This window comes from Zonotrichia leucophrys, chromosome 1, assembly GCF_028769735.1.
Source record: "Zonotrichia leucophrys gambelii isolate GWCS_2022_RI chromosome 1, RI_Zleu_2.0, whole genome shotgun sequence".
Lineage (NCBI taxonomy): Eukaryota > Metazoa > Chordata > Aves > Passeriformes > Passerellidae > Zonotrichia > Zonotrichia leucophrys.
Window position 1 is genome coordinate 104,977,573 of NC_088169.1, and position 23,600 is coordinate 105,001,172.

Sequence of the window (23,600 nt, forward strand, 5' to 3'; positions counted from 1 at the left end):
TCTGGATGCAATCCTGCACCATGTGCTCTGGATGATCCTGCTGGGCCAGGGAGCTGGGACTAATGACCCTCTGTGGTTCCTTCCAACCATACCTAGAATCTGTGATTCTGTGACCAGTTCTGATTCAGTTGTGGCTTTCTTTGGAGAGCCAGCAGAGCCCTGGCTGGGTTTTAATATCGTTTCCTGATTGGAATCTACATTCCACCACTGCACCTTTCTTGTTTTTAGCCCCCACCTCTAACAAAACCTACTCACCCCGGCTGCCAGGCGCGCCCAGCATCAGGGTATGAAAAATGCGTGTATTTTATGATTGGCTTTTTGCAAATATTAAAATTAATATTATGTGTGTTGTCTTAGAAAGTAATGTATTAATTCTCTTAAGTAGTGTGTTAAATATAGTTTTAGGTTATAACAAAATGTTAAAATAGAAACTATGCTATGTAAGATACCTTTTTTTAAAGAAAAGACTCACAGCAAGATAGCAGTCACAGGATACCTAAATCTTTCAGAGAAAAAGAATTTATTGCCTTCTTATCAGAAGAAACAAACTTCTTCCCACCCCGAAGGTGCTGTTAGGATTCGGACAAAGAAGTTGACAATGACCAGATAGAATCCTGTGTTTGAATGGAATTTATGCATCATGTATGAGCTGTATGGATATGCAACAGGCTATTGCTTTTAATGGTTAATCCTCTATTAACGTGTGTCCTTTTTCGGGCTCCTGCTGCCCAGAAATTACCCGGACCGTCCGTAACTCTTTGTCTCTATTGTCTCATATTGTCCTTATTCAAATTGTCCAAACCATTATTACTCTAATTGTATTACTATTTTTATAACCACTTTATTACTATTAAACTTTTAAAATTTTAAAAACAAGTAATTGGCATTTCTCACAAGTGCCATCGGTGCATGCGCGCTCCGGGTGAGTCATGCCGGGCAGCCCCAGTCGCGACAGGAGCGCGCTCAGCATCAGTGTCACGGCGCGTTCCAGCGCTCATCGGCGCCACGTGACAGGAGCGCGCTCAGCATCAGTGTCAGAGGTGCAAGCGCGCTCCGGGTGAGTCACGCCGGGCAGCCCCAGTCGCGACAGGAGCGCGCTCAGCATCAGTGTCACGGTACGGGCGCGCTCCGGGTGAGTCACGCCGGGCAGCCCAGTCGCGACAGGAGCCCCGCCCGCCCGCCGCCCGCGCGGCGCAGACCAACTGCTGCGGGGGGAGCGCGGCCTCTCTCCGCCGCCCTGCCCGCCCGGAGACCCGGGGAGAACCGGAGCTCTTGGCTCATCACGCTTCGCTGCCCAGCTCCGAGGCCACTCCAGCCGTCCGAGTGCGGCGGGGCGCGGTCCGAGCCCCCCGGTGTCCCCCCGTGCCGCCGGGCGGTGGTGCCGGCCCGAAGCGGCGGGCGGTGCCGGGCGCCGAGAGCGGCGGCGGCGGCGCGGGAGGGCGGACAAAGCGGAGCGCGGCCGGGGCGGGCGGCGGTGAGAGGGGACGGGGCTGGGATTCGGGATCGGGGCTGGCATTGGGTGCCGGGGCTGGGATACGGGATCTGGGCTGGGATACGGGACCGGGGTAGGATTAGCGGTAGGGGTTAGGGCAGAGCCGGGGGTGTCGCGGTACGGGCGGTGGAGGGGCGCCCGCGCCGCTGGTGCGCGGAGGGAGGGAAGGGGCAGCGCTGATGGAGCTGGTGATGGAGTGGCTGCGGAGCAGGACGGGACGGGGCAGCCTTCGGGCGAGGGAAGGGGGAATCTCGGTCCGTGCGGCCTGGCCTCCGTTTGTCTGAAGGGAAAACTTTGCCGGGACGCTCCCGCCCCGCTGCGGGCCCTCCCCTCGGCGGCGCGGCCCGGGTGGCTCCGCAGTGACCGTGCCGTGCCTTGACCCCTCCGCAGGGCACTATGAACGAGGAGCAGTTCGTGAGCATCGACCTGGACGATGACAACATCTGCAGCGTCTGCAAGCTGGGCACCGAGAAGGAAACCCTGTCCTTCTGCCACGTCTGTTTCGAGCTGAACATCGAAGGTGAGAGATTCCATGGGAGCTGGAGCCCTGCTGGGCCGGCCCGACCGGGGCTGAGCGCACAGACGGCTCCTCCAAAGCTTCCATCGGGTTTGGAAACGCCTGTCTGTAGATAAAGTTTGAAATCAGTGTTTTCTAGCTCTAAAGGTGGGTGCTGCTCCTCCAGATGTGAAGGTGAGCCCCCTCTTTCCAGAGCCTCTGGAATGCCCTGGTGTTTTTATTCCATCTCCTGGCATTAGACCGCTGATGTTGGACTTGGAGTCTGAATCACGTTCTGCCTTTATTTGCTCAATGATTTGAGGAGTCTATGTATAAAGCAAGCTTAAATTGCAAATTTTATAGCATGATATTCAAGGTTTTTGGAAGCAGATCACTTTGCTTTCACTAGATCTGCTCTGGGGAACCAAATTATTGTTTTCATATTTCCTTTCTGAAATTATGAAATAAATTTCAAAATTTATTTTTGTTTTCATAAAATGTTAGTATGTGTAATGTGATAAAACAGAGTTCATTGTCAAAGCTTCCTAAAGTCAGCAGATTGTAAAGTAGAAATTTGTGCCATCTTTTAAAAGACTAATCTTGTAGAACCATTTTGGCCTCCAGAACAGTGTTTTTAAAATTTTCAACCTGTTTTGGTAAAGAATTTCCCCATCTTGTTGCTTTTCTTCATACAAGAATGAGCAGTAGATTATTTTTGTCCCTTTTTAAGTCAAATTGTTTGTCTTTGGAGCAGCAAAGTAACTTCTTCCCCTTACATAGAGTGATCTATGCCAATTATATGTAGATATGACTACCCAGAGTAATTTATGTTGCTGTGAGGCAATTGAATATGAGGATCTCAACAGTGTTATGTGATCAGTCCCATCATTACTGTTTTCATTTCTTGATAACAGATTATAGACTTTTGTTGCTAGTAGAGGCAGTGCATTTCAATGTGAACACTACTCTGATACTTCAGAAGTAATTGACATGTTTTTGCTTTTGTTGAGAAGAGAGATGCCTGTGTACTTGTAGTTTTTGTTGAAACTCAAGAGCAGCTGTCTAACCTAAGTCAGTTTCTTTGAGTTTTCTTACTGCTTTGGAATGTTAGGTTTAGACTTCTCAATATGGAGAGAGGATGTTTCTCTCTGTAGGCTTTGAAAACATACCAGCACACTGAGAATTAAGTGCTTCCATTACACTACTAATCTAGTTTTGTTTTGAAAGTGTTGAAAGTGATAGAACACATTAAAAAATTGCTGGATGGTTTCTGTGCTCTGTTGTTTGAGATAAGCTGTGGATTTGTCAAAGCTGATTGTTATGGCTGTGACTTTACAAAGTGATCATGTGTTTTAAGTGGAATAGGTTTGGGATTTTTTGCTCTAAAATAGCCTTGGTGCTAGGAAAGACTTAATCTGTGGAAACCTTTACATAATCTTCTAAATTTCCAGTTAATTTTAAAAGGAGGCTGCATGGAATAGAATAGTGATAAAAGCTTCCCTGAAGTTATAGGCCATTCTTTTATTTTGCATAATAAAAGTACACATATCTTTGATCATGTTAACATCAAAATGCCTCAATTTCTGATAGTCTCTCTTTTGTGTGCCACTTTGAAAAGATGTTCTGTTACTGCTCATAGGGAGGAGAGGCTTGAAAGTGGCAGAGGATGTGTCAGTGACTTTTTATATAGAGTCATTATAAGGCTTTTTAGCTGAACTACTGCATGAGTCAGCTCTTTACCATACCTCTGGTCACACTTTTCCTACTTTTGACATATCTCTACATTCCTGTATTTTTTTGTGACAAAGTCTGATTTTTGTAAGTCTTTTGGCAGCCCTGGGTACAGCATGAACTGTAATTCACTAAAGCACAATGTTATGCTGGATGTTTTCATACTGACCTCCTGGTTATGTTTTAATGGAGTTCAGATGCATTAAACCTTGTTGAACAGAATCAGCTGCAAGTTGCACCAACTCCTGTGGATGTGTTATCCCACACTTCCAAACGAGTGTCGATCTCGCTGGTCGTTTGTCTTTTTATGCAGCATCATATTTAAAACTGCCAGCAATTAAAACCCATACATAAATTAAGTATTTCAGGAAGTGAAGTAGGCAATTCTAAAAAAGATACTCATGCAACAGCTAACTCAGGCTTGCTCATTTTTGGTGTGGAGCTGCTCCCTCGGAGAAGCAGGAAATAGCTGCTGGTGGAGAGCAGGCAGGCTATTAGTCACAGCTCAGCATCTTGCAGGATGCTTGAGTACTCCCACAGTTTGCAGCACCCTGTTAGCTTCCATGTGGTAAAGTGCTGTCTGACTTAATTGGAATGTGTGGCACCTCTTCCATCTTTCCTGACCGTGCAGTCTGCACCAGGAGCTGGGTCAGGATAGAAAGGAGAATTACAGATGGATGTGCAAGGGCTGGCAGTGGGCTTGGCAATCCTAGGTTTGCAGTTGGACTCAGTGATCTTGAAGGTCTTTTCTGACCTAAATATCTGAGTCTAGGTATGAAATTCTGGAAGTAGGCTTTTTTCTTTTTTTAGCAGGGCATCATATTAACAAAACTGCTGAAGACAGTTCTGTTTCCCCTCATGCCAGCAGCATGTGACTGCTTAAACATGGACATGGCAAGTCCATGTGCTGGGAACTGATGCAGCTGAACCCTCAAAACAGACTTTCTCAAGTGTCTGTGAACAAAATACTACAGAAATATAATTTGCTTAGCTGCACTTAATTACAGTGTAATCTAGTGGTGGTGAATCTCTGCAGCTCCTGGCATCTGTGAGTTCAGCAGCTGGACAGGTTTGCCTGTGTCTTGATGGTTGAGATTGGCTGATTGTTGTTGATTGTCTTGGGTCAGTAAGAGGAGGAATTAGAAATGGGGGATTGGAGACCATCCCCATCTCTAATAATGATTCATGTCTGGATTAATGTTATGACATGGCTCAGCCCTTACTTTCCTGACATTGGAGTGTTTATTTGTAACCTTTATTATGTTTGGACAGTATCTTGGTAGTGTTACATAACTGGGGGGAAAATTGTGTTTCTTTTATAGTCCTTTATAGAGAATACTGCTATACAGAAAGCTTAATCTGTCTTCTGTCTTGATTAAATAACTGTTGAATTTCTATTTAAGGAAATCAGTTACTGTGCCATAAAACGTATCATTTTTATCAGATATCAGGTCTCCATCATTATTTTTATAATAATAGATTTTTAGTCTTTTAGTGAAATAAACTGTGATTATGCTTCTAAGTTCTGTTAATTCACAGAAGCTGCTGGTTTGAGTGTAACTGGGAGATCAGCTGTGGTGTCAGTCCCAGAATTTATTCAGGAGGGATAAATATGGATTATAGGATCTGTTTCTCTGAAGCTGACTGGAACAGTGATAGCAAGGGGAGAAGAAAAGAGAACGTGGGCATTGGAGTAACCAAAGCCAACATGCAGGTTTAAACTTAACCCTGTTAAATATCATCTGTCTTTCTTGAGCAAGGAAAGAGCAACATGCTCAGCAGAGTTTAGTGGTTCTGGTGTTCAGCCTAGAAGAGGTGAGAGCAGTGTTGTCTCTGCAAAGGGCAGTGTTTTTTTCCTGTTGCACTGGCTCATCCAGCTCACTCAGTTTGAGGATTCACACTCAGGAAAGCTGAGTGTACTAAGCTACACCTAAATACTACTGTTGCCAAACTGGCTTTTGTGTCTGAAGGTTCACAGTCAGATGATACAACAGAATATTAATGTGCTTCTTAAGGTTTAAAATATGCAAAGCACTTACATGTGAAATACTAAACATTTTGAAAGATGAAGCTGATTGTGGGCAGTGTTTTTAAAGTTGTACATGGGGTTTAGAATATCCTGGTGGGCAGGATCTGCAGGGCTTTAATGTTGGGCTTTGTTTGCCTTGTGCAGATGAAGGGAGCATCAGAGAGGGTGCATTGTTTGCTTTTCTGAGTGGGTGTCACAGTAGTAATCAGTGGATTGAAACAGGAAATGTTTTAAATTCATCTGTGACTGGTTTGCATAAGCCAGGAAATCACGTGTTGTGTGTTAGTGGAAACAAAGTTCTTCTTTTTAATTTCATTAGCATATGAGAAAATACTGAACTCTGCTAGCAGAGACACAGTACTAACAAATCTGCTGTGATACCAGGGGTGGGGAGAAATGCATGAAAACTGAAAAATGCATGCTTGTGTATGTCGAAGGAAGGGGACCAGGACACCAGATGGTTCATCACAGGTCCAGTTTATTGAAGAAAGCATCAAACACTTATACAGCAAATAATAAGCTTATGAATATTCTGTAAGCCAAGCAATCTATTGGTTAAACTATACCATCAACTCTTCCTCATTCCTTTGGGCCTACACTCTCTACTTCTCAGGTCTCGCTGTCCATTTCTTTATCATACTCAGCTAGGCCCAAGGACACGCTATCTTGCAGGTGCAGGACTTGGAATTAGCCACGGCTTTGTACTTTTCCAGTCTCTAGTCAGCTAAATTCCCAACACGTGTATGTATAAAAACTGTAAATGTATACATGAACAAAACAAAATCCTCTGCCTGAATATGGTGTTTTGAAACTCTGGTTGTACCATTTCCAAGCTGTGGATGCTCCATCTCTAGAGGTGTTTTTAGGACAGGTGGGATGGAGCTTTGAGCGCCCTGCTCTAGTGGAAGGTGTTGCAATGAGATGATCTTGGGAGTTCCTTGCAGCCCAAGCCAGTGTGTGGCTCTGTGTGACCCTGTACCCTGTGTCTCACCCCTCACACAGCAGCAGCCAGAGGCTCCTGCCTGTGCTGCTGCTTAGAGGTGTTCAGCTTTCTTCCCATGGGAAGGCATTGCACAAGGCAGCTCTGTCCTGGGATCCTCTGGACACCTGTGGAAATCCCAGCTTCAAGATATTGAACATCAAGCTTAGAAGTCTGTCACAATTATGACTTACCTTTACATGACTTTACATAGTGTATCTGTCTTTAATTGGGTTTATGCTGGTATTTCTTAATGAAGAATTATTTAAAAACCTGCATTTCCTCACATTCAAGAGTTGTAATGGAGACAAATGGTAATAGAAGTGGAAAATGTGATTGTTTGAGATGATTTGTTACTCTTTTGCTTGTCCAGTGCTACTAGCAACAATAATATCTTGGAGAATGCTGGCTGACAAGCAAACTGGCTCACTTCCATTTCTGTTTAGAGCTGAGCAGCTGAATAGCAAATGACAGCTCCCATCCCAGGTCCTGTAATATAAGAGACAGTGTAAGTACTGGGCATCCATTCCCCTGATTTATGTTGAGGTAGTTAGGTTTCCATGGTCCTTTAAAGGGCTGATAGACTCAGCTTTGAGGCAATTTCAGCATCAGGTTAGTGCATCTGAGTCTCCAGTTTGAGACAAGGATGTTATAAATAAATCTGTCTTGCCACACAGCTTTTTTCCTGTTAAGGTCTATAAAATCTTGTATAATATTCTCATTCTGTATTCATTAAAAAAAAAAAAAGAGGGGGTGGGTTTAGTTGTTGCAAATGTGTAAGCATTGAAATTTCAGGGTTTTTTTTCCTTTTTACACCCTACAGAAGAATATCTCACTGAACTAAAATGTGTTGTAAGGTATAGTTGAAAAAAGTGGAAATCACTAATTTAATTCTGTTCCAGAATATTACACATCCTTATTTTTACCGTGTTAATGAAATAATAAACAGTAAAATAGATTATTCTGGCAATAAAAGATAAAAATTTCCATCGTTGCTCTTTAAGCTAGACAGATGAGAACTTGTGTCAAGGTAGCATTTGCAGGCCAGGGGTATGACTCATTTCTGCAAAGTTGAATGGACATGTGAAATTAGCTGCAGTTTCCACTAAAGCTCTTAACTACACATTCAAGTCTGAGCATGATTGGAGATGCTGTTCTTACTCTGAATGCTGTACAAGTACCACTGAGTAATGCCAAGATGTGGAGCTGGTTCAATAAAACATTTTTGCATTCTTCATGTGCAGATTTGGGAAGTTTGTCCATGCAAACAAGATAATTGAGTATTTATGTTACCTGGCATCATCCAGACTGCAGAAATACCAGCTTATGACTTCCACTGTCTTCTAGGTCTATTTAACTGATTTTTCTTACAAAGTATGTGATATAATATTTTCAGTAGTGAAGTTTTCATCAGTCATTGCTTTGTTTAATACAGGAGCAAATTCTTCTTAGTAAAGTAGTTTATAAGGAGCATGATTTTTGAAAATATATTTAAGGGGCCAGCTGGATTTCTGTTCTGTTGATATCTTTGCTCTGTGCTAAAATACAAATGAGCTGATAGGAATGAAGTGGGAGGTGATTTGTGTGCACACTTGATATATGGAAAGTACTGGCATTATCATATGAAAGCAAGGAGAGAACTTTAATTTATGAACAAGATAATATCTAGTATTTGCAAAGTGTCTGGTTTTAGAAGTTAATGAATGGCACTGGCATCTTCCTTCTAGCCAGTCTAATAAATCATAAGATTTAACTCTCAAATGAGATTTCATGTAAACCCTTAAAAATAGCAGTTGGCTTTACATCTTGTCAAGCAGATGCACTGGAGATGCACATCTCTAATGATCCTGCTTTTCAGTGTTGGCAGAATTGTACAGCTGAAGAATATCAGGTTTTTGTCATTTAGACATGCGGATAACTTGTTGTCTTAGGTTATCATGGGCTGCTTTTGTCTCATGCATTTTTGGGATCTGCTTTTCTGGGAAGCCCCCTCTTTCAGCACTTGTGGTAAGCAGCAGTGGCTTAAAATAAACAGGCATCAACATTGAGTGTCTTGTGTAGCCTTTGTGTCTGCACACAAGGTAAACCACACTGGGGCTCATCTGAGCCTTGTGCTCCCAGTGGACGCTCACAGATGTCCGGGAGCTGTTCCATGAGCTGGCTGAACATCCCTGTTTACAGAGTGCTGCTGAGGGGAGCAGCAGCTGGAACATCTGGGAGCACACAGTGAGGACCAGGGCTCTGAACGTGAGCAGCCACAGGCAGGGGTTCTTGCTTAGTCTAGGGTGAAGGGAGAGGAGCAGAGGTGTCTGTCACAAATCTCTTTGTAGTTCAGTGTTTCAGGTGGGGTGAATTGTGCCTGAGAAGCATTTCTTCACTGCCTGTGAAGGAATAACCTGTTACCTGTTAGGTCTCCACAGCCAGCTCAAACTGGAGGCAGAAGAGATGCTCAGGTATAAATCTTACCCACAAGTATTTGTAAATTCTTTAAGGAGGCTTTAAGTAACTAATGGCATAGTACAAACTTATCCTCGACTATTCATGTCTCTACAAATATTCCTGTTAATTTTAGTTCATCTTAGATTCAGGGAGGATGTTCTACTTCAGCTGCTATTCACCATTGCAAAAAATAAATTAGTTTACAGCAGTACATTAGAAAATGCTAAGAAGGGAATGTAAGCTTATTTCCAACTGATGGATCTGAAAGACCAAATAAGAAGTTTGGTTGGTTTTTGTCTTTTTTTAAAGAAAATAGCAAACAAATGAAAAAAAACCCACTGTTGAAGATAAGCAGGCTAATGATCACTGATGTATTTTTTTCTGTGGAAACATTTGTGAAGGGATGTGGAATAATCTTGGTATTCAAGAACATTCCTTTTGAATTGGACTTGTTGATTAGTATTATAATCTCTAAATAGGACAACTCTTCTAGCCAGCTTTATATAAACAAACATTTCACTTGCTCATATAAGCAAACATTTCACTTTTTGTTCTGTGTCTTTATAATGAAGAAGAGTTATACACAGTTCTCAGTGAATCAGTTGCAAAGGCAGAAATAGTCTTTGTAGGTTTCTTACCCTCAAAAGAGCCAGAAAGCAAAAAACTTTAATGTGATCAAAACTCATTTACTTTCAAGTACAAATGCCTTAAAATGGGGTAGAATTTGTTGAGGTGTGATTGCTCACCTGGTTATCTTGTAAATATTCTCCCTCCTCAGCTTCTTTACAGTTAGGAATAAATAGAAGTTAAAAAAATATGTATTAAACTGCCTGATTGCTAGTCATGCATTTACAAAATTACCTTGTAGGAGTGGATTAGGAATCATGTTGACTGGCTGCCTTGCATGGCTTATAAATTGAAAGTCGGGGTTTGGGTTGAGGTTTTTTTTTCCCCCTAAGCATTAGGCACTTGTGGAGGAAGTCCTGTTCTTCAAGTCAGTATGCAAAGGTATTGTTGAGTGAAGTGATATGTTCATATTTCATCTAGGACACATGAGTTACTAGAATCAGAAACAAACAATGGATTGTAAGCAGTTATGTTGTTTTATGATTTGTCTGAGGGTTTGGCATCAGCCTGTGAATCATGTGCACTTGAGGAATGATCTCTGGCATGAGCTCATTTCCTAATAGCATCTGTGCTGTCTTAAGTTTGTTAGATATGGTCTTCTGGATATTAGTGAATTTTGTAGGATTTTTTTTCCCCTGCAAATTAAACTTTTCTTCTCTGTGTGGTTGTTGGATGGGGTATTTTTGTTGGATTTTGAGGGGTTTTTCCTTCTCTGAAGAAGTAAACGTGAAACTTAGAGTGTACTTGAACATAGTCTGCTATCCTGCTCTTGGAAGGTAAGACAGAGCAAATGTACATACCTGCAAATGGGGCAGCAGGGAGGAGAAGTTGATGGTTTCATGATTGCAGATTTGAAGAACCAGACAAAAAGTAAGAAAGATTGAGGCTGATGTTAGCAAACAGAAATGTGGAGACAGAACTGAAACCCTGTGAAAGTCCCCGAAACTCACAATAGCTGTTTATCAAAATTACAGTGTTGCTTCTTGTTTTGTACAGAAGTCTTGTCATGCTTTATTCATCTGTTTTGAATAAAGCAATAAAACTGAATCATTTTTACATATCACTTGGTCCATGCCAGCTCACCAGATTGTAGCTTTTTCTGCAGTTATGATGAGGGGAAAAATGTGAAGTAGTCTGAGTGAAGCATGAAATCTTCCCAAAGAGAAATGGACATCTTTTCTGCCTCATAAGGCTGATGGTATTGCCCACAACAGAAGGATTTGTTCCAGAGAACCATCCCCTAACTTGCTGTGATTCTGGTGTGTGGTTGTTAGCTTGTGCTGGCACTGCAGCTGCTGTCCCTGCTCAGCTCTTCCAGAAGGTTATGGCTGATGTTCTCTGCATGGGAAAGGACTAATTGTCACCTTAGAACAAAAGAGATGTGGATGATTGTTTTAGTTTTGTGTGTGGTTGTCACAGTAAAAATCCAAACCAGTTCTGTGAAAGCTGAAACAGGTCTGTTAGCAGTTCTCTGCAAAACTGGTTTGGATTTGCACATTTTCAGTTCCTTACTTTATTCAAGATTCCTTAGATAGGACCCCTTTGAGGGTTTTGTGGAATAAGAGAAGGGGTAGGATGTAAATTCTGTATACTGGAAGTGTTTTGCAATAACTTGCCCTGTGCTCAGAAAGAGGGACATTATGATATATAAATAGCAAAGCTTAAACTCTTGAAGTAACTTTTTTTTATTCTGTAATAATTGCTCATTTCAGGCACTCCATTACTGAGTTCAGATAAAACAGATCTCTTTGAGCAGCATGCCTTTAGAATGGGGAAGTTAGCAATGTTCAGAACTCTTAAAAGATAAATTCATCAGAAGGAAACACTTGAATAACCTTGAGGTTAAGACTTGGACATAATTCATTTGGGGCTTCATGAGGTCATGCTGCACTTGTTCTTTCTTTGTGTAACAATTTGTGTGCTGGCTATTTTGTGTGGTCTTATGCTCCTCTCCTACTGGACAAGTAACATTAATTGTCATTGAAATAATGAAGCAGCCTCAAAGGAATTTCTTTTTATAAATGATACCAGCACTATTCTGTCATTTGGTGTGCAGGTGTCTTTTTTAGGTGGGTTCCTGAGCATTATTGTATGGAAAATTGAGCAAAGCATGTTTTTCAGCCCATTGATTATTTTCTGGAACTAAAAGAGAGCACTATGAGCAGCAACAAAGTAGAATTTTGAAGAATCACCTAGATAAAGCAAGTAACATTCAACAAATCACTCTAGTTTTCTAGGCTTTGTAGTGTTGTGAATATATTTCCCGTATAATTTCACTTGACACTGTTTGCTTTCCCTTGATGGCTTAAGGACTTAAGATTTCCATCATGCTACTTGAGTTAAGCAGGCTTGCTCTATTTAAATGGTGCTGATAAGCCATGAAAACAAACTACTTGTCTTTCTTGTTTTTAATAGAAATGTTTGTTGGGGTTTTTAAGTCTGTGTAAAGATAGAGAGGTAAAATAGCATTGCAAGTAGGCAGCAGATTATGCAGAGTTTAAGAAAAGTTGTTATTTGTTTGCTGAGAGAGGTTGAAAAGTATTTTGAGATGTGGAGAATCTTGACTGCCCACTGAAAGGAGGAATAAAGTGCCCCCTTACTCTTACCTCTGGAGTAAAGAGTGTATCTGAGTTTTGTTTCTTCTAACAGTTACCTCATGAACAGAAGGAACATCTGTTTTCATGATTTTACGTTTTCCTCTGCTCCTAAGAACAAAATTAATTCCACTGCTGTTTTCTTTTATTTTCCAGTTTTTTTAGATATTTTTGCCCCATAAATTGTGTGCACTCTCAGGAACTCAGCCAGAAAATAATGCACTTAAATTTCAGTGCTGCCCAAAGAGTGGAAAATCAACAATTTGTGATGGCTACTCTAGATGTTTGAACTCCCCAACTTCAAACAGCAGATACCAGCAAGTGAGATAATCAAAATGAAGTGCTTGGGTTTGTTTTCAGTTTCATGTTAAAAATTTTAGCTTTTAAGATTAGTTTTGAGAATAGTGTGGGATTCAGTAACTTAATGAAAACATTGTATCATTTGTTAATTGTATGGGATGGGAATATTACACTTTACCACTAGAATTTAAGAGGGTAAATCAACTAGAACTGAGACTTGTAACATGTAGCTTTGTTCTGACTGTCTATAAATGTCTCTGTTACCAGGTCTTGTTACCTGTTGTATTTCATGGGTTTTCTTTTATTTTAGTCACTTTTAATGGCTAAAATATAGGATTGCTTCAGGCTGGTTCATGTTGCCTAGATTCAGAGATCCAGTTACATTGTTTGTTGTTTTAAATACTTCAAAATACTACTTTTAAATTAAGCACTTTCAACCTCCGGTTGACAGGTATGTTATTGTTATTTGCAGTGTTAAACTTGTTTGACAGAATTGGTTTTCATTGTATTGAGACCCTTCCAAGTAATATATGGGGTACTGAGAAAAATGACAAACTGTTTATTTTTCTGGACTTGGATTCTGAATCTGCTGTGTATGTGAAGAAAAATAAATATCCACTGAAGTAGCAGAAAGTAATTTTGTAGTGGGGCACTATTAACTTTCTGGAATAGTCATTTCTCATACCATCTGTGTTCACTCACCAAGTGCAGATCTTCACAGATTGTGTTCCTTTTTAACCTGTCAATCACTAGCTGTTACTTAGAGGTTTGAGTTACCTGCTGTAGCTATTTGAACAGTCTTTGAGGGAGTATGAGCAGCGAGGAGAATAAACATCCATCTTGTGTGATGTCATGGTTTAACCCCAGTGGGATGGGGAGAGAATTTCAGCTTGTGGGCTGAGACAAAGACAGTTTTAAAGGGAGAGCAAAAGCTGTCTGTACAAGCAAAGCAAAATAAAGAATTCATTCGCTGCTTCCCATGGTTGTGCAGGTGTTCAGCCATCCCCAGGAGAGCAGGGCTCTGTCATGCACAACGGTGACTTGGGATGACAAACGCCATCACTCCAAACATTCCTCCCTTCCACCTTGTTTCCCAGCTTTATACACTGAGCATGATGCCATCTGGTGTGGGATATCCCTTGGGGCAGTTGGGATCAGCTGTTCCACCTGTGTCCTTCCCCAGCTCCTTGCATGCCCCCAGCCTCTGTCAGGATGGTGAGAGAGGCAGAAAGGGCCTTGACTGTGTAAGCCCTGCTCAGTGGTAATGAAAACACTGCAGTGCAAATCCAAAACACAGCCCCCTATTACACTGAGGTAAAAATTAACTCTATCCCAGCCAAAAGCAGCACACCTCCAATGAATTTCAGGGCAGTTTAATGTTGGCTAGCTGTTGCAGACATTTTATGAAAATCCTTTTCTTGGCATTTTTTCTTCCTGAGAAGCTGAGAGGCTTCAGAAACAAAATGTAAACGATGGTTATCTGCTGCTATGGAATGCAACAGGTGGATCTGTGATTGGTCTCATCTGCTTGTTTGTAATTAATGGCCAGTCGGAGCTGGCTCAGACAGAGAGTCTGAGGCAGCTGCCTTTGTTATCATTCTTTTCTTTTCTATTCTTAGCTTAGCTAGCCTTCTGAGATGAAACTTTTCCTTCTATTCTTTTAGTGTAGTTTTAATGTAATATATATCTTAAAATAATAAATCAAGCCTTCTGAAATATGGAGTCAAATTCTACGTCATCCTAAGACCCCTGTGACTGCCGTCACATTGACAGTATTGGAGCTTGCTTCCCTAGCTAGGCTGCAGGCCTGTACCAGTGCAAAATAATAAACTATGACTGAAATCTGACTTATGTTTGACCACTTGAATGAGACAAGCCTGCACTCTGCAGTATTTGAGCAGATGGCTGATAACATTATGCATAAAGATGGGAGCTTTGTATGAGTGCTGTCAGACTGCTCTTCAGGATCGTTCTATAGAACTTGCTGGAGCACAGTTGGGTTTATTTTACCTCTGCAGCTTATACATTTGTGTGTAGGGGGGATGCAGCATGTGTGGAGTTGTCAGTTTGCTTCATCTCTGTCACTGTGCAAGAGGCACACGCTGAAGTCCTGCTCCAAAGATTGTGGTGTGCAAAACAATTTGTGTGACAAGGACTCAAGCCTGAGGGAAATTTCACAAATTTTGGACTGTGAGGTGCCCTTGTTTGCTTCAGTGATAAGACTGATCACTAAAGTTTTTGTTTTCTTGGTTGCTTGTGAATAAAGATATTAAAAAATCAGCAGTGAGTGAACTTCTTTCTGTTGTGTCTTTACAGGAGTACCAAAGTCAGACCTTCTACATACAAGATCTTTAAGGGGGCACAGAGACTGCTTTGAAAAATTCCACTTAATAGCAAATCAGGACTGTCCACGATCAAAGCTCTCTAAAAGTCCTTATGCAGAAGTAAAAAATATCTTGAGCAAAAAAATTAACTGGATCATACAATATGCACAAAACAAGGATTTAGACTCTGATTCTGAAAGCTCAAAACCATCCCAACACCAGCTTTTTAGCTTCAGACATCAGACTGATAGAAAGTTACTCCCACAGTTTGACTCCCCAGTACCTAGATACTCTGCAAAATGGATAGATGGGAAATCTGGAGGCATCTCAAGCTGCTCACAGACTCTGCTGGAACCAAGAGAATCCACTGATTTCAGACTCGGTGCTACCTTCTGCTGCAGCAGTGTTTTGTGGCCCAACCGCAGCCAGGTCCAGAAAGCTGAAAAAGCTGAAGGGGATTCACTTGCCAGTGTTCATAGGAGACATCCTCAGCACAGCAGGGAGGAACGTGAGTATGCATCCATTTACACACAGCCTAGCAAGCAAGGGCTTTCTTTCAATACCTATTGACCACTTCATGTCTCTACAGGGCATTAGTTCTCAGCCTGAAATCCAGCATGTAAAATCTGTGGGGAAAAAAAGAGCTACCTGGCTGAGCAAATAGGGTGGTTTGGCTGGTGGTTTTTGGTTTTATTTTATTTATTTTTATTTTATTTTTATTTTATTTTTATTTTATTTTATTTTGCTCTTAGCTGTAGCCCAGTGTGATACAGGACATGTCTAATGTATGCAGAACATTTAATTTCCATATGTCATTCCTGGGAGTTGCACAGCCCTGTCTGTGGAGGTGGAGGTTCCTCAGCTCCTGCAAATCTCTCTCTTATTGAACTCGCATGCTGCCCTGAATTCCATTTCACAGAGACCTGCCCTAAACAGCAGGGGAAATTAGAGGTCATGTAGCAGAACAAACTTGGTAAATAATAGTAGCAGACTTTCCAGTGCATTTTACTGGATTTGTTTATTTCTTGTATTTTTTGAGCTTAAGAAATTGAGAAGGCCCTGCTGCCACCGTGTCCTCTTAAAGGCTGTAGCAGAAGACCTGAACTATGTTTTGATGACTGTGGTGATGGTGAAAATAACAGAAAATTAGTTAAGAACATCACTAGAAAAAATCTTTAGAGAAAGCTAGGATATTTTAGTGTCTCTGAAATCAGGGTGCATGAAATGTGTTAGGAATAGATTCCTGGAGGTATGTGCTGTTACCATCCTGATTTTTAGGCAGTACTTGGTCCTGAACTGGTGTATGTGCACTCTTAGATTTGTAGATGAGGAAAGTGATTGGAGAGGGTTTCTGAATTTCAAAAGACCTGAGAAAGAAAACAAAAGCACTGATAAAATATTCCAGGGAAAAACAGGTGATGAAAAACAAGCTAATAATGGAATCAGAATGTCAGAAGAGTCAGAGAAAGAGGTACTGTAAAAAGTTGGAATTGGCTTCTTTAGCCTCCCTTTTCTTTTTTGACAAACTGACAACTCTATCCTTGCAAAGCTGAGTCATCTCTCATTCTTTATGAAAGGATTTTACTTAACTGCTGCATGATGTGTCATGTTGCATTTGTAGTGAATTAGTAGCCTTAAAGCCATAAATCAAAACAGATACACTGGGCTGTTTGACCACCTGTCCACTGGAGTCATAAATTGGGATTACATAAATCAGGACAGCATATAACAGGGGAATTATGGAAGCTTGACCTGGTTTATGGGGTTGTCTAACTGAAGTTAGTGACTTGGAATTTATCTCCAGTCTTTGATTTCAGGATGGGAATCTAAATCTGCATTGAGCACAATAGCAGGTTTTTTCTTCTGACTACAAAATGCAGCTTTGAAGCATTTTTGCTTGTATTTTGCAGTATTTACCTTTGAAAGACATTCATTTGCAGGCTCTGTGATTAATTTTGTATGTTAGGTATAAACTTGGACTGCCAGAATTAGGTACTTTCTTACTGCAATACTTTCAGTCTTAACAACATAACTATCTACTGAAAAACAGTATTAATGGAAATGTAAATAGCTTGGCCAGTATTTTTTCAGAGTTTGCCTCAGCTGTGGATAGAATTATATTTTACCATTTAAATTCAGTACTCTGTTCCTTCTCCCTTTCCCTTCTGTATCAGAATAATGTGCCATGAAACAGTCCTGTCCCAAAACACTCACATGAAACATGTGAACCAGTCTGTCTGCCAGATGACAAAATGTTAGTGAAAATACTGAAGAATGGGGAATTAGCATCCTATCACTGGGTATAAAAGGGGGGGGCAATCTTGACATTTTTAGCTGTTAATTGCTATATTAAATTTAGTCAGGGTTTTTTTGGTGCTTGAAGAGTGGTAAAGTGTGAGAAGGGACTTTTCAGGTTTATTGGTAGCTAAAGGTAGGCAGGAGCACCATTTTACCTGACGGATGGAGGAGAAAGGTGAATCGGTTTTATTCTTAGCTGGGATTATGTATCAAGTACCAAGTCTTAGCTATTGCCAGCTTCTCTGGCTTGGCAGTGCTGTCAGCAGTTTAACATCCCACAACTGCCAGCTCTGAGAAAGTTTGAAAGGGAAGGCTTAGGATAATCAAATAATCCAGTGGGTAGCTAAAACCCATCTTTTTCAGAATTCAGGACTTTAAATTTGCCATGTTGAAACCTTTTGCACAGAGAAATCTCTGGAAAAAAGCTACAGCATCATTTTTTCTCTCAAGTATGCAATAAAAGCTTTGCTAAGCTGTAGCTGAAATAGCTTTGCTAAAGTTTAAAAGCAGTATTTTAGAATTGCAAGGTCTTAAAGCTTGTGCCAGTGGCCAGTACCCCCTGTGGTGTTCAGATTGTCACTTTTTACCATGGTGACAAGGGCATCTCAGCAGCAGCCATGGCACCATGTGTGCCCACTGCAGGGTTGAGGGAACCCTAGGAAGCAGACCAGTGATTCCCTGCTGCTGATCAAGGGCACTGAAGAACACTTCCACAGTTCCCTCCTCTGAGGCTTAATGTGTGTTTTCTGTGAGGGTGATCAGTGCACACAACCTGAGATACAAAAGGGCTTTTGAATGACACAGAGGATCTTCTAGTTCTCACCAGGAGCAAAGAAGGAAACCTATTTTTATATGCTGGTCTTCATATCAAGGCAGGATTGTCCTTCATCATTTGTCACTGAGATACTCAGTGGAAACTGTGCAAGTTATTCCTGTATGCATAAAGCACAGACCTTGATGACCAAAACAGGGAGCCACATGCTGAAAATTCTGTCAGGAAGCTGCTTCTTGCAGGCTGGGAAACATAGCAGGACTTGGCTCAGAATTGTCCCCTTTTCATTGTCCACCATTTAACAGATGTGCTTTCATGGGTTACACTGGGGAAATTGTGTTTTACAGTCAGAGGAGCAGGGTATAGTATTTAAATGTGCCAAGTATAATATTTAAATGTGCCAAGCAGTTCTGACTCTGGATGCTACTCTTTTCAGGGCTTGATTTTCCACCTTTTTAACATTGAAGAGGGGGTTTTCTAATGGAGTAAGTAAATCCTTGTCTGTGTCAACATTAAAAAGAAAATTCTCAAATTTTCCCCAAATCACTGATAAGTACTGTTGTGCCTGATTTACTGCCATGTATCTGTTGATTATTAGGATGCAAACAGGAGAAATCTTGAGAAAATAGGAGTCTGCTTAGGGATGCTTGTGTGACTTTGGTAGTAGTAATAAAAGATTTTATTGTTGCAGTGACTACAATGACTCTAGGAGAGTTAAAGCAACTTAATGAAAAACTGCTCAAGCAAATCCAGGGTGAGAATTTTTCAATACTCTTTGTTTTGGGTTTGTAGTGCTTTGTCATAAAAAAGGTCTGGTTTTAAAAAAAAAATTTTGATTGCCTTTCTGTCAATTACATTTTTAATGGATGTCTCTTGTTTAGCATAGAAATGTGTGATATAGAGTGATTTCATTATGTAATCTGCTTTGGTGCTGCAAATTGGCACAGTATTCTCTTGAAGAATTTGACTAGAACCGTAGAATTGTTAAGGTTGAAAATGACCCTTAAGATCATCAAGTGCAACCATTAACCCAGCACTGCTAAGTCCCCCCCAGAACCAAGTGGTTCCTAAATTCCACATCTCCATGTCTGTTAAATCCCTCCAGGGATGGTGACTCCACCACTTGCCTGGGCAGCCTGTTTCAGTGCATGAAGAAATGTTTCCTGATATCCAATCTAACTTTGCCTGGTGCAAACTAAACCATTTCCTCTCATCCTGTCACTTGTTACCTGGGAGAAGAGCCCCATTCCACCTGGCTGCATCCTGGTCAGGCAGTTGCAGAGAATGATAATGTCCCCCCTTGAGCCTCCTTTACCCCAGGCTGAGCCCCCTCAGCTCTGTGACCGTGTTCACAGGGGTTTTTCAATGAGGGAAGAGATGAGGATCTGACTCCATGTTTCAGAAGGCTTGATTTATTATTTTATTATATATATTACATTAAAACTATACTAAAAGAATAGAAGAAAGGATTTCTTTAGAAGGCTAGCTAAGAATAAAATAAGCAGGAATGATAACAAAGGTTTGTGGCTTGGACTCTCTGTCTGAGCCAGCTGGGCTGTGATTGGCCATTAATTACAAACAACCAACATGGGCCAATCACAGATGCACCTGTTGCATTCCACAGCAGCAGATAACCATTGTTTACATTTTGTTGCTGAGGCCTCTCAGCTTCTCAGGAGGAAAAATCCAAAGGAAAGGATTTTTCATAAAAGATGTCTGCGACAATGCACCTTGGCTCAGGTTGTCTCTAACTAGAAACAAAGTGATGCTGTTCAGTTTGCCGTGCATACAAAGCTGTGCTGGAACTAGGAAAAGCAGAGCTCCTGTGCATGATCCCACTTAAGTAAATATCTGTGCCTCTTCCTCAGTGTTGTCACTGCCTCCTAAGTGCCTTGACCCTGTGCTGTTGTTGCAGATGTGTTTGAGGAGCTGGCCCAGCAGGTGCAGGAGAAGGACTCGCTGGCCTCGGAGCTCAACGTGCGCCACATCGCCATCGAGCAGCTGCTCAAGAACTGCTCCAAGCTGCCCTGCCTGCAGATGGGGAGAGCAGGCACCAAATCCAACGTCCCCATATAAAGGGAAACAACTCCAACACCCCTAGAGCAAACTGTCCCTAACTGCATTGATAACTTTAAGTACAGCTGCACCCGTATTTAGAAGCATTTGAGAAAACTTGGGCAGCTTTCTCTTTGTATTCATAATCCATGGGAAGTCTTATTCCACTTTGGGTTTAACAAAAAGGGCAAATATTTTGGGTATTAAAATCTGCTGTAATAAGGTTTATTCACATTTGGGGATTATTATTTTTTCCCATAACTACGCATGAGCCTTGAAACAAATTCTGTGTTTTGTTTATAATAAAATTGTTTCTAGCAAAGAATGACCTGAAGCCTGTAAACCTGCCTCCTTCATACAGAGGACAAAATAAAAATTTGACTTTTGATCAGGTCTGATCCTGTTACATCCAAGAGAGCTTTAAGGGGAGAACAGTATTAATGAAACTCATGTTTTCTTATTTATTATGAGCAATATTTTATTATTGAAATTTTATACTAAATAAATATCACTATTTTAGGTACTTTTCCAGATCTCTTTATAAAATGTCTGAGTTACTCTGTGTAACGTTTATGCCTTGTGTATGATTGTTTATCCTTTTTCAGGTCTGTATCTTTCATGATACAATTTTAAAAAGTATTGTTTCCCAAAGAGATGAATTTCACATGTTGAAGAAAAAACTCTAGTGGTGTATCAATTATTTTTATCAGCTTTATAACTGAAGAATTTGGTTCATGAGATGTTTAAAAAAGCACAGCATTTGCTTTAAATTAAAAAAAGAATCCATACCTTGGTTTTAATGCATAGAAGTTGTTTTATATGTGTGAAATTTTCAATGCTGAAAAATTACTTTGACAAAACTCAATAAATTTGTAATACTACACTGCCTTGTTATGATTTATTTATGAAGTTGGATCAGACTGATAAAGTGTTTTAATTCTGAAATGCAACTAGTAATGATACATAATAAATCAGAACAGCCTTTTGTATTTTTTAAACTTATGTCAGTCTACCGTGACTGGAAATCTTAGTCTCTGCCAAAAATACTGCAGGGCTGCATTTGGGTAGCTGAAAGTTGCTGAATTGCACCGAAAAAATCTGGGGGAGGATGGGATGAGTGGAAGATACACACACACACACAAAAGTTAAAAGTCTTATGTGGTTTTAGCTCTTGAAGTGAAAATGGAGTAACTTCTATAGCTGAGCTGAAGGCATACCTAGTGTGAAGAAAGGTTTAGGTTTGATTTTAAACTCAAGCTGAGAAATAAGCCAAAGTTCAGAGCATGTTTATTGATTGGCCTATGTGTAGTGATAACTGGGTGTCATAGGACAGGTTGGTTTTATTTGTGTTTTTATTATTTTTTATTGTTTTCTTCCATATCCTCCAGCTGTTCCAAAGCCCCTCTACAAATGCAGGAGTAGGGGCTTGAGCTTATCTGAGTATTGTATGGTTCAGGAGGGGAAAAAATCAGCAGCATCATTGCTTGTGTAAGTGGGCAGTAGAAAAATCCCTGATTCTAGTTGACAGAAGATGGATTAATCTCCACATACAAGTGTGTTGGTAAACCTTGTTGATTCGGTACCAAGGTAAGGGTCAGGTAAGAGAAGCCTCTCTGAGAAGAACCTGAGGGTCCTGGTGGAGAACAAACTATCCCTGAGGTTCCTTGTGGCCAAGGAGGCCAGTGGGGATCCTGGGATGATTAGGAACAGTACTGCCAGCAGGTTAGGTGTGGAGAGCCTGGTTCGGACATGGCTTAAAGAAAGAGGCCATGAAGGTATTCAGCTAAGGGAAAAAGCAGCCTTTCCCAGGCTTGATCCTGTAAATAATTAGGTTCTCAGCCACCTTTTAGATAAACAACAAGATTCTCAGACCTTTCTGTCCTTGGCTGCTACTGGGAACAGACAGCCAGTCTGGGAATAGATATGAAGGTTTTGAGAACTTTTTATATTATGGTGGGAACACTGATCTTGGTTTCAGTAAACTAACTTCAGGTATTGTAAACAAAAGGAGGAGCTGAAGTTTTCTCTACAGCCTATCAGGAGCTCAGGTTTTGCAATATGCATGAAGTGAATTAACACTGTTATAAAAAGTGCCTGATTGATGAATAAAGTGGAGTCAGATGCGAAATCAACAAAGGTGGTCGCTCCCTCACTTTGACAGTTAGGGAGAAATCCTGCCCCTCTGTTCAGCCCTGGTGAGGCACATCTGGAGTGCTGTGTCCAGTTCTGAGCTTGTCCTGACAAGAGAGACAGGGAGCTCCTGGAGCAGCTCCAGCAGAGGTTGCAGAGATGATGAAGGGATAGAGCATCTCTCTTACAAGAAAAGGCTGAGGGAGCTGGGGCCATCCCAAACCTCCCTGGCACAACCTGAGGCCAGGGTTTGGGTGGAAAAGTGAGTCCATGGGGATGTGGACAGGGTGGCAGGAGGGGCAGCAGCACTGCATCCCCTTCTGAGGAGGCTTTTCCTCAAATGTACGGGGGCACTGTGGGGAGAGGGCTGTGTCCAGCCTGGCTGGGAGGGCTTTGGGATGCTCATAGGCCCCTCTGCTCCCCTGCCTGGCGCTGCAGAGCTAGTGGCCACTGTGTCCAGCATGCGGGGCCACAGCAGCTCTGAGCACTGCTCTGCTCTGGGGTGCACACAATGGGGCTCAGCAGGGCCGTGGGTAAGGGCCCAGCTCCTCTGTGAGCCCAGGGCCTGGTACAGGGCCTCTCAGGATATCTGCCAAGGGCATTGTCCTCCCAGTGGTTTGTTTAATCTCCAGGTGGCTGCATGCCAAGCTCCCCAGAGCCCAGACCAGCCCCCAGCTTCCTGCAGCCTCTGCCTGTCTCCCTCTGCCCCAGGGCAGCTGTGGGCAAACAGCCCCTGGCATTTCCTTCCTGGCAAGCAGCCAGCCCAGCCTGGCACACTTGTGGCCAGCTGGCAGCATTCACTGGGCGAGTTTGGCCTTCAGAGATTTGTTTTGGGGTGCTGGACTTTGTCTGCCTGGGCAGAGGATGCTCTGAGATGGGAGGGAACTCAGGGAGCAATGAGCCTCCAGTGGGAGCCACTATCTTGTGTCTCTGCAGCAACATCATCAATGTGTCAGTGTTGTCATCTTATTGCAAGGGTTCCATACTGTTGTCTCCTATCACAAAAGTTTCACACCTTCTTGATGTTTCTCATGGGCATCTCAGAGCACTAACTCTTTCTTCTTCACAAAGCAGCCACTGACTCCAGTTCCCTTCTCACCCAGCCACCCTACTCTTTTATAGCCTCTTCTTCTCATTGCTTACAGCTGTGTCCTGTTAAAGTCAGGCCTGTTCCTAATCTTTGATAATTGGCTCAGCTGCAACTCCTTAGAGGTAAGGTTACTTTCTACACCATCTTTATTTTCTTATATTCTATCCCCTGATATCTCAGCAGCAGATTCCCAGGGCATGGAGCAGCATGAGTACCTGGACAGAGCCAGGCAGTACAGGTGAGA

The 23,600-nt window shown here is 41.8% G+C and overlaps 1 protein-coding gene across 1 annotated transcript; it reads left to right on the forward strand.

The window, feature by feature from the left end:
* The first annotated feature begins 1,373 nt into the window (after window positions 1-1,373).
* C1H21orf91 (chromosome 1 C21orf91 homolog) lies at window positions 1,374-21,125 on the forward strand. Its single transcript, XM_064726559.1, has 5 exons — window positions 1,374-1,474; window positions 1,883-2,012; window positions 15,004-15,519; window positions 18,773-18,835; window positions 19,997-21,125. The coding sequence occupies exons 2-5, from the start codon at window positions 1,889-1,891 to the stop codon at window positions 20,155-20,157; spliced, it is 864 nt and encodes a 287-aa protein (XP_064582629.1). The 5' UTR covers window positions 1,374-1,474; window positions 1,883-1,888; the 3' UTR covers window positions 20,158-21,125.
* The last annotated feature ends 2,475 nt before the right edge of the window (window positions 21,126-23,600 follow it).

Excerpts from the sequence above, each read along its gene's own strand:
- C1H21orf91 (XM_064726559.1), top strand. The coding sequence starts at position 1,889 with ATGAACGAGGAGCAGTTCGTGAGCATCGACCTGGACGATGACAACATC. Across the intron at positions 15,520-18,772 it reads TCAGCACAGCAGGGAGGAAC|TGACTACAATGACTCTAGGA; the intron begins GTGAGTATGCAT and ends TTATTGTTGCAG. Across the intron at positions 18,836-19,996 it reads ACTGCTCAAGCAAATCCAGG|ATGTGTTTGAGGAGCTGGCC; the intron begins GTGAGAATTTTT and ends CTGTTGTTGCAG.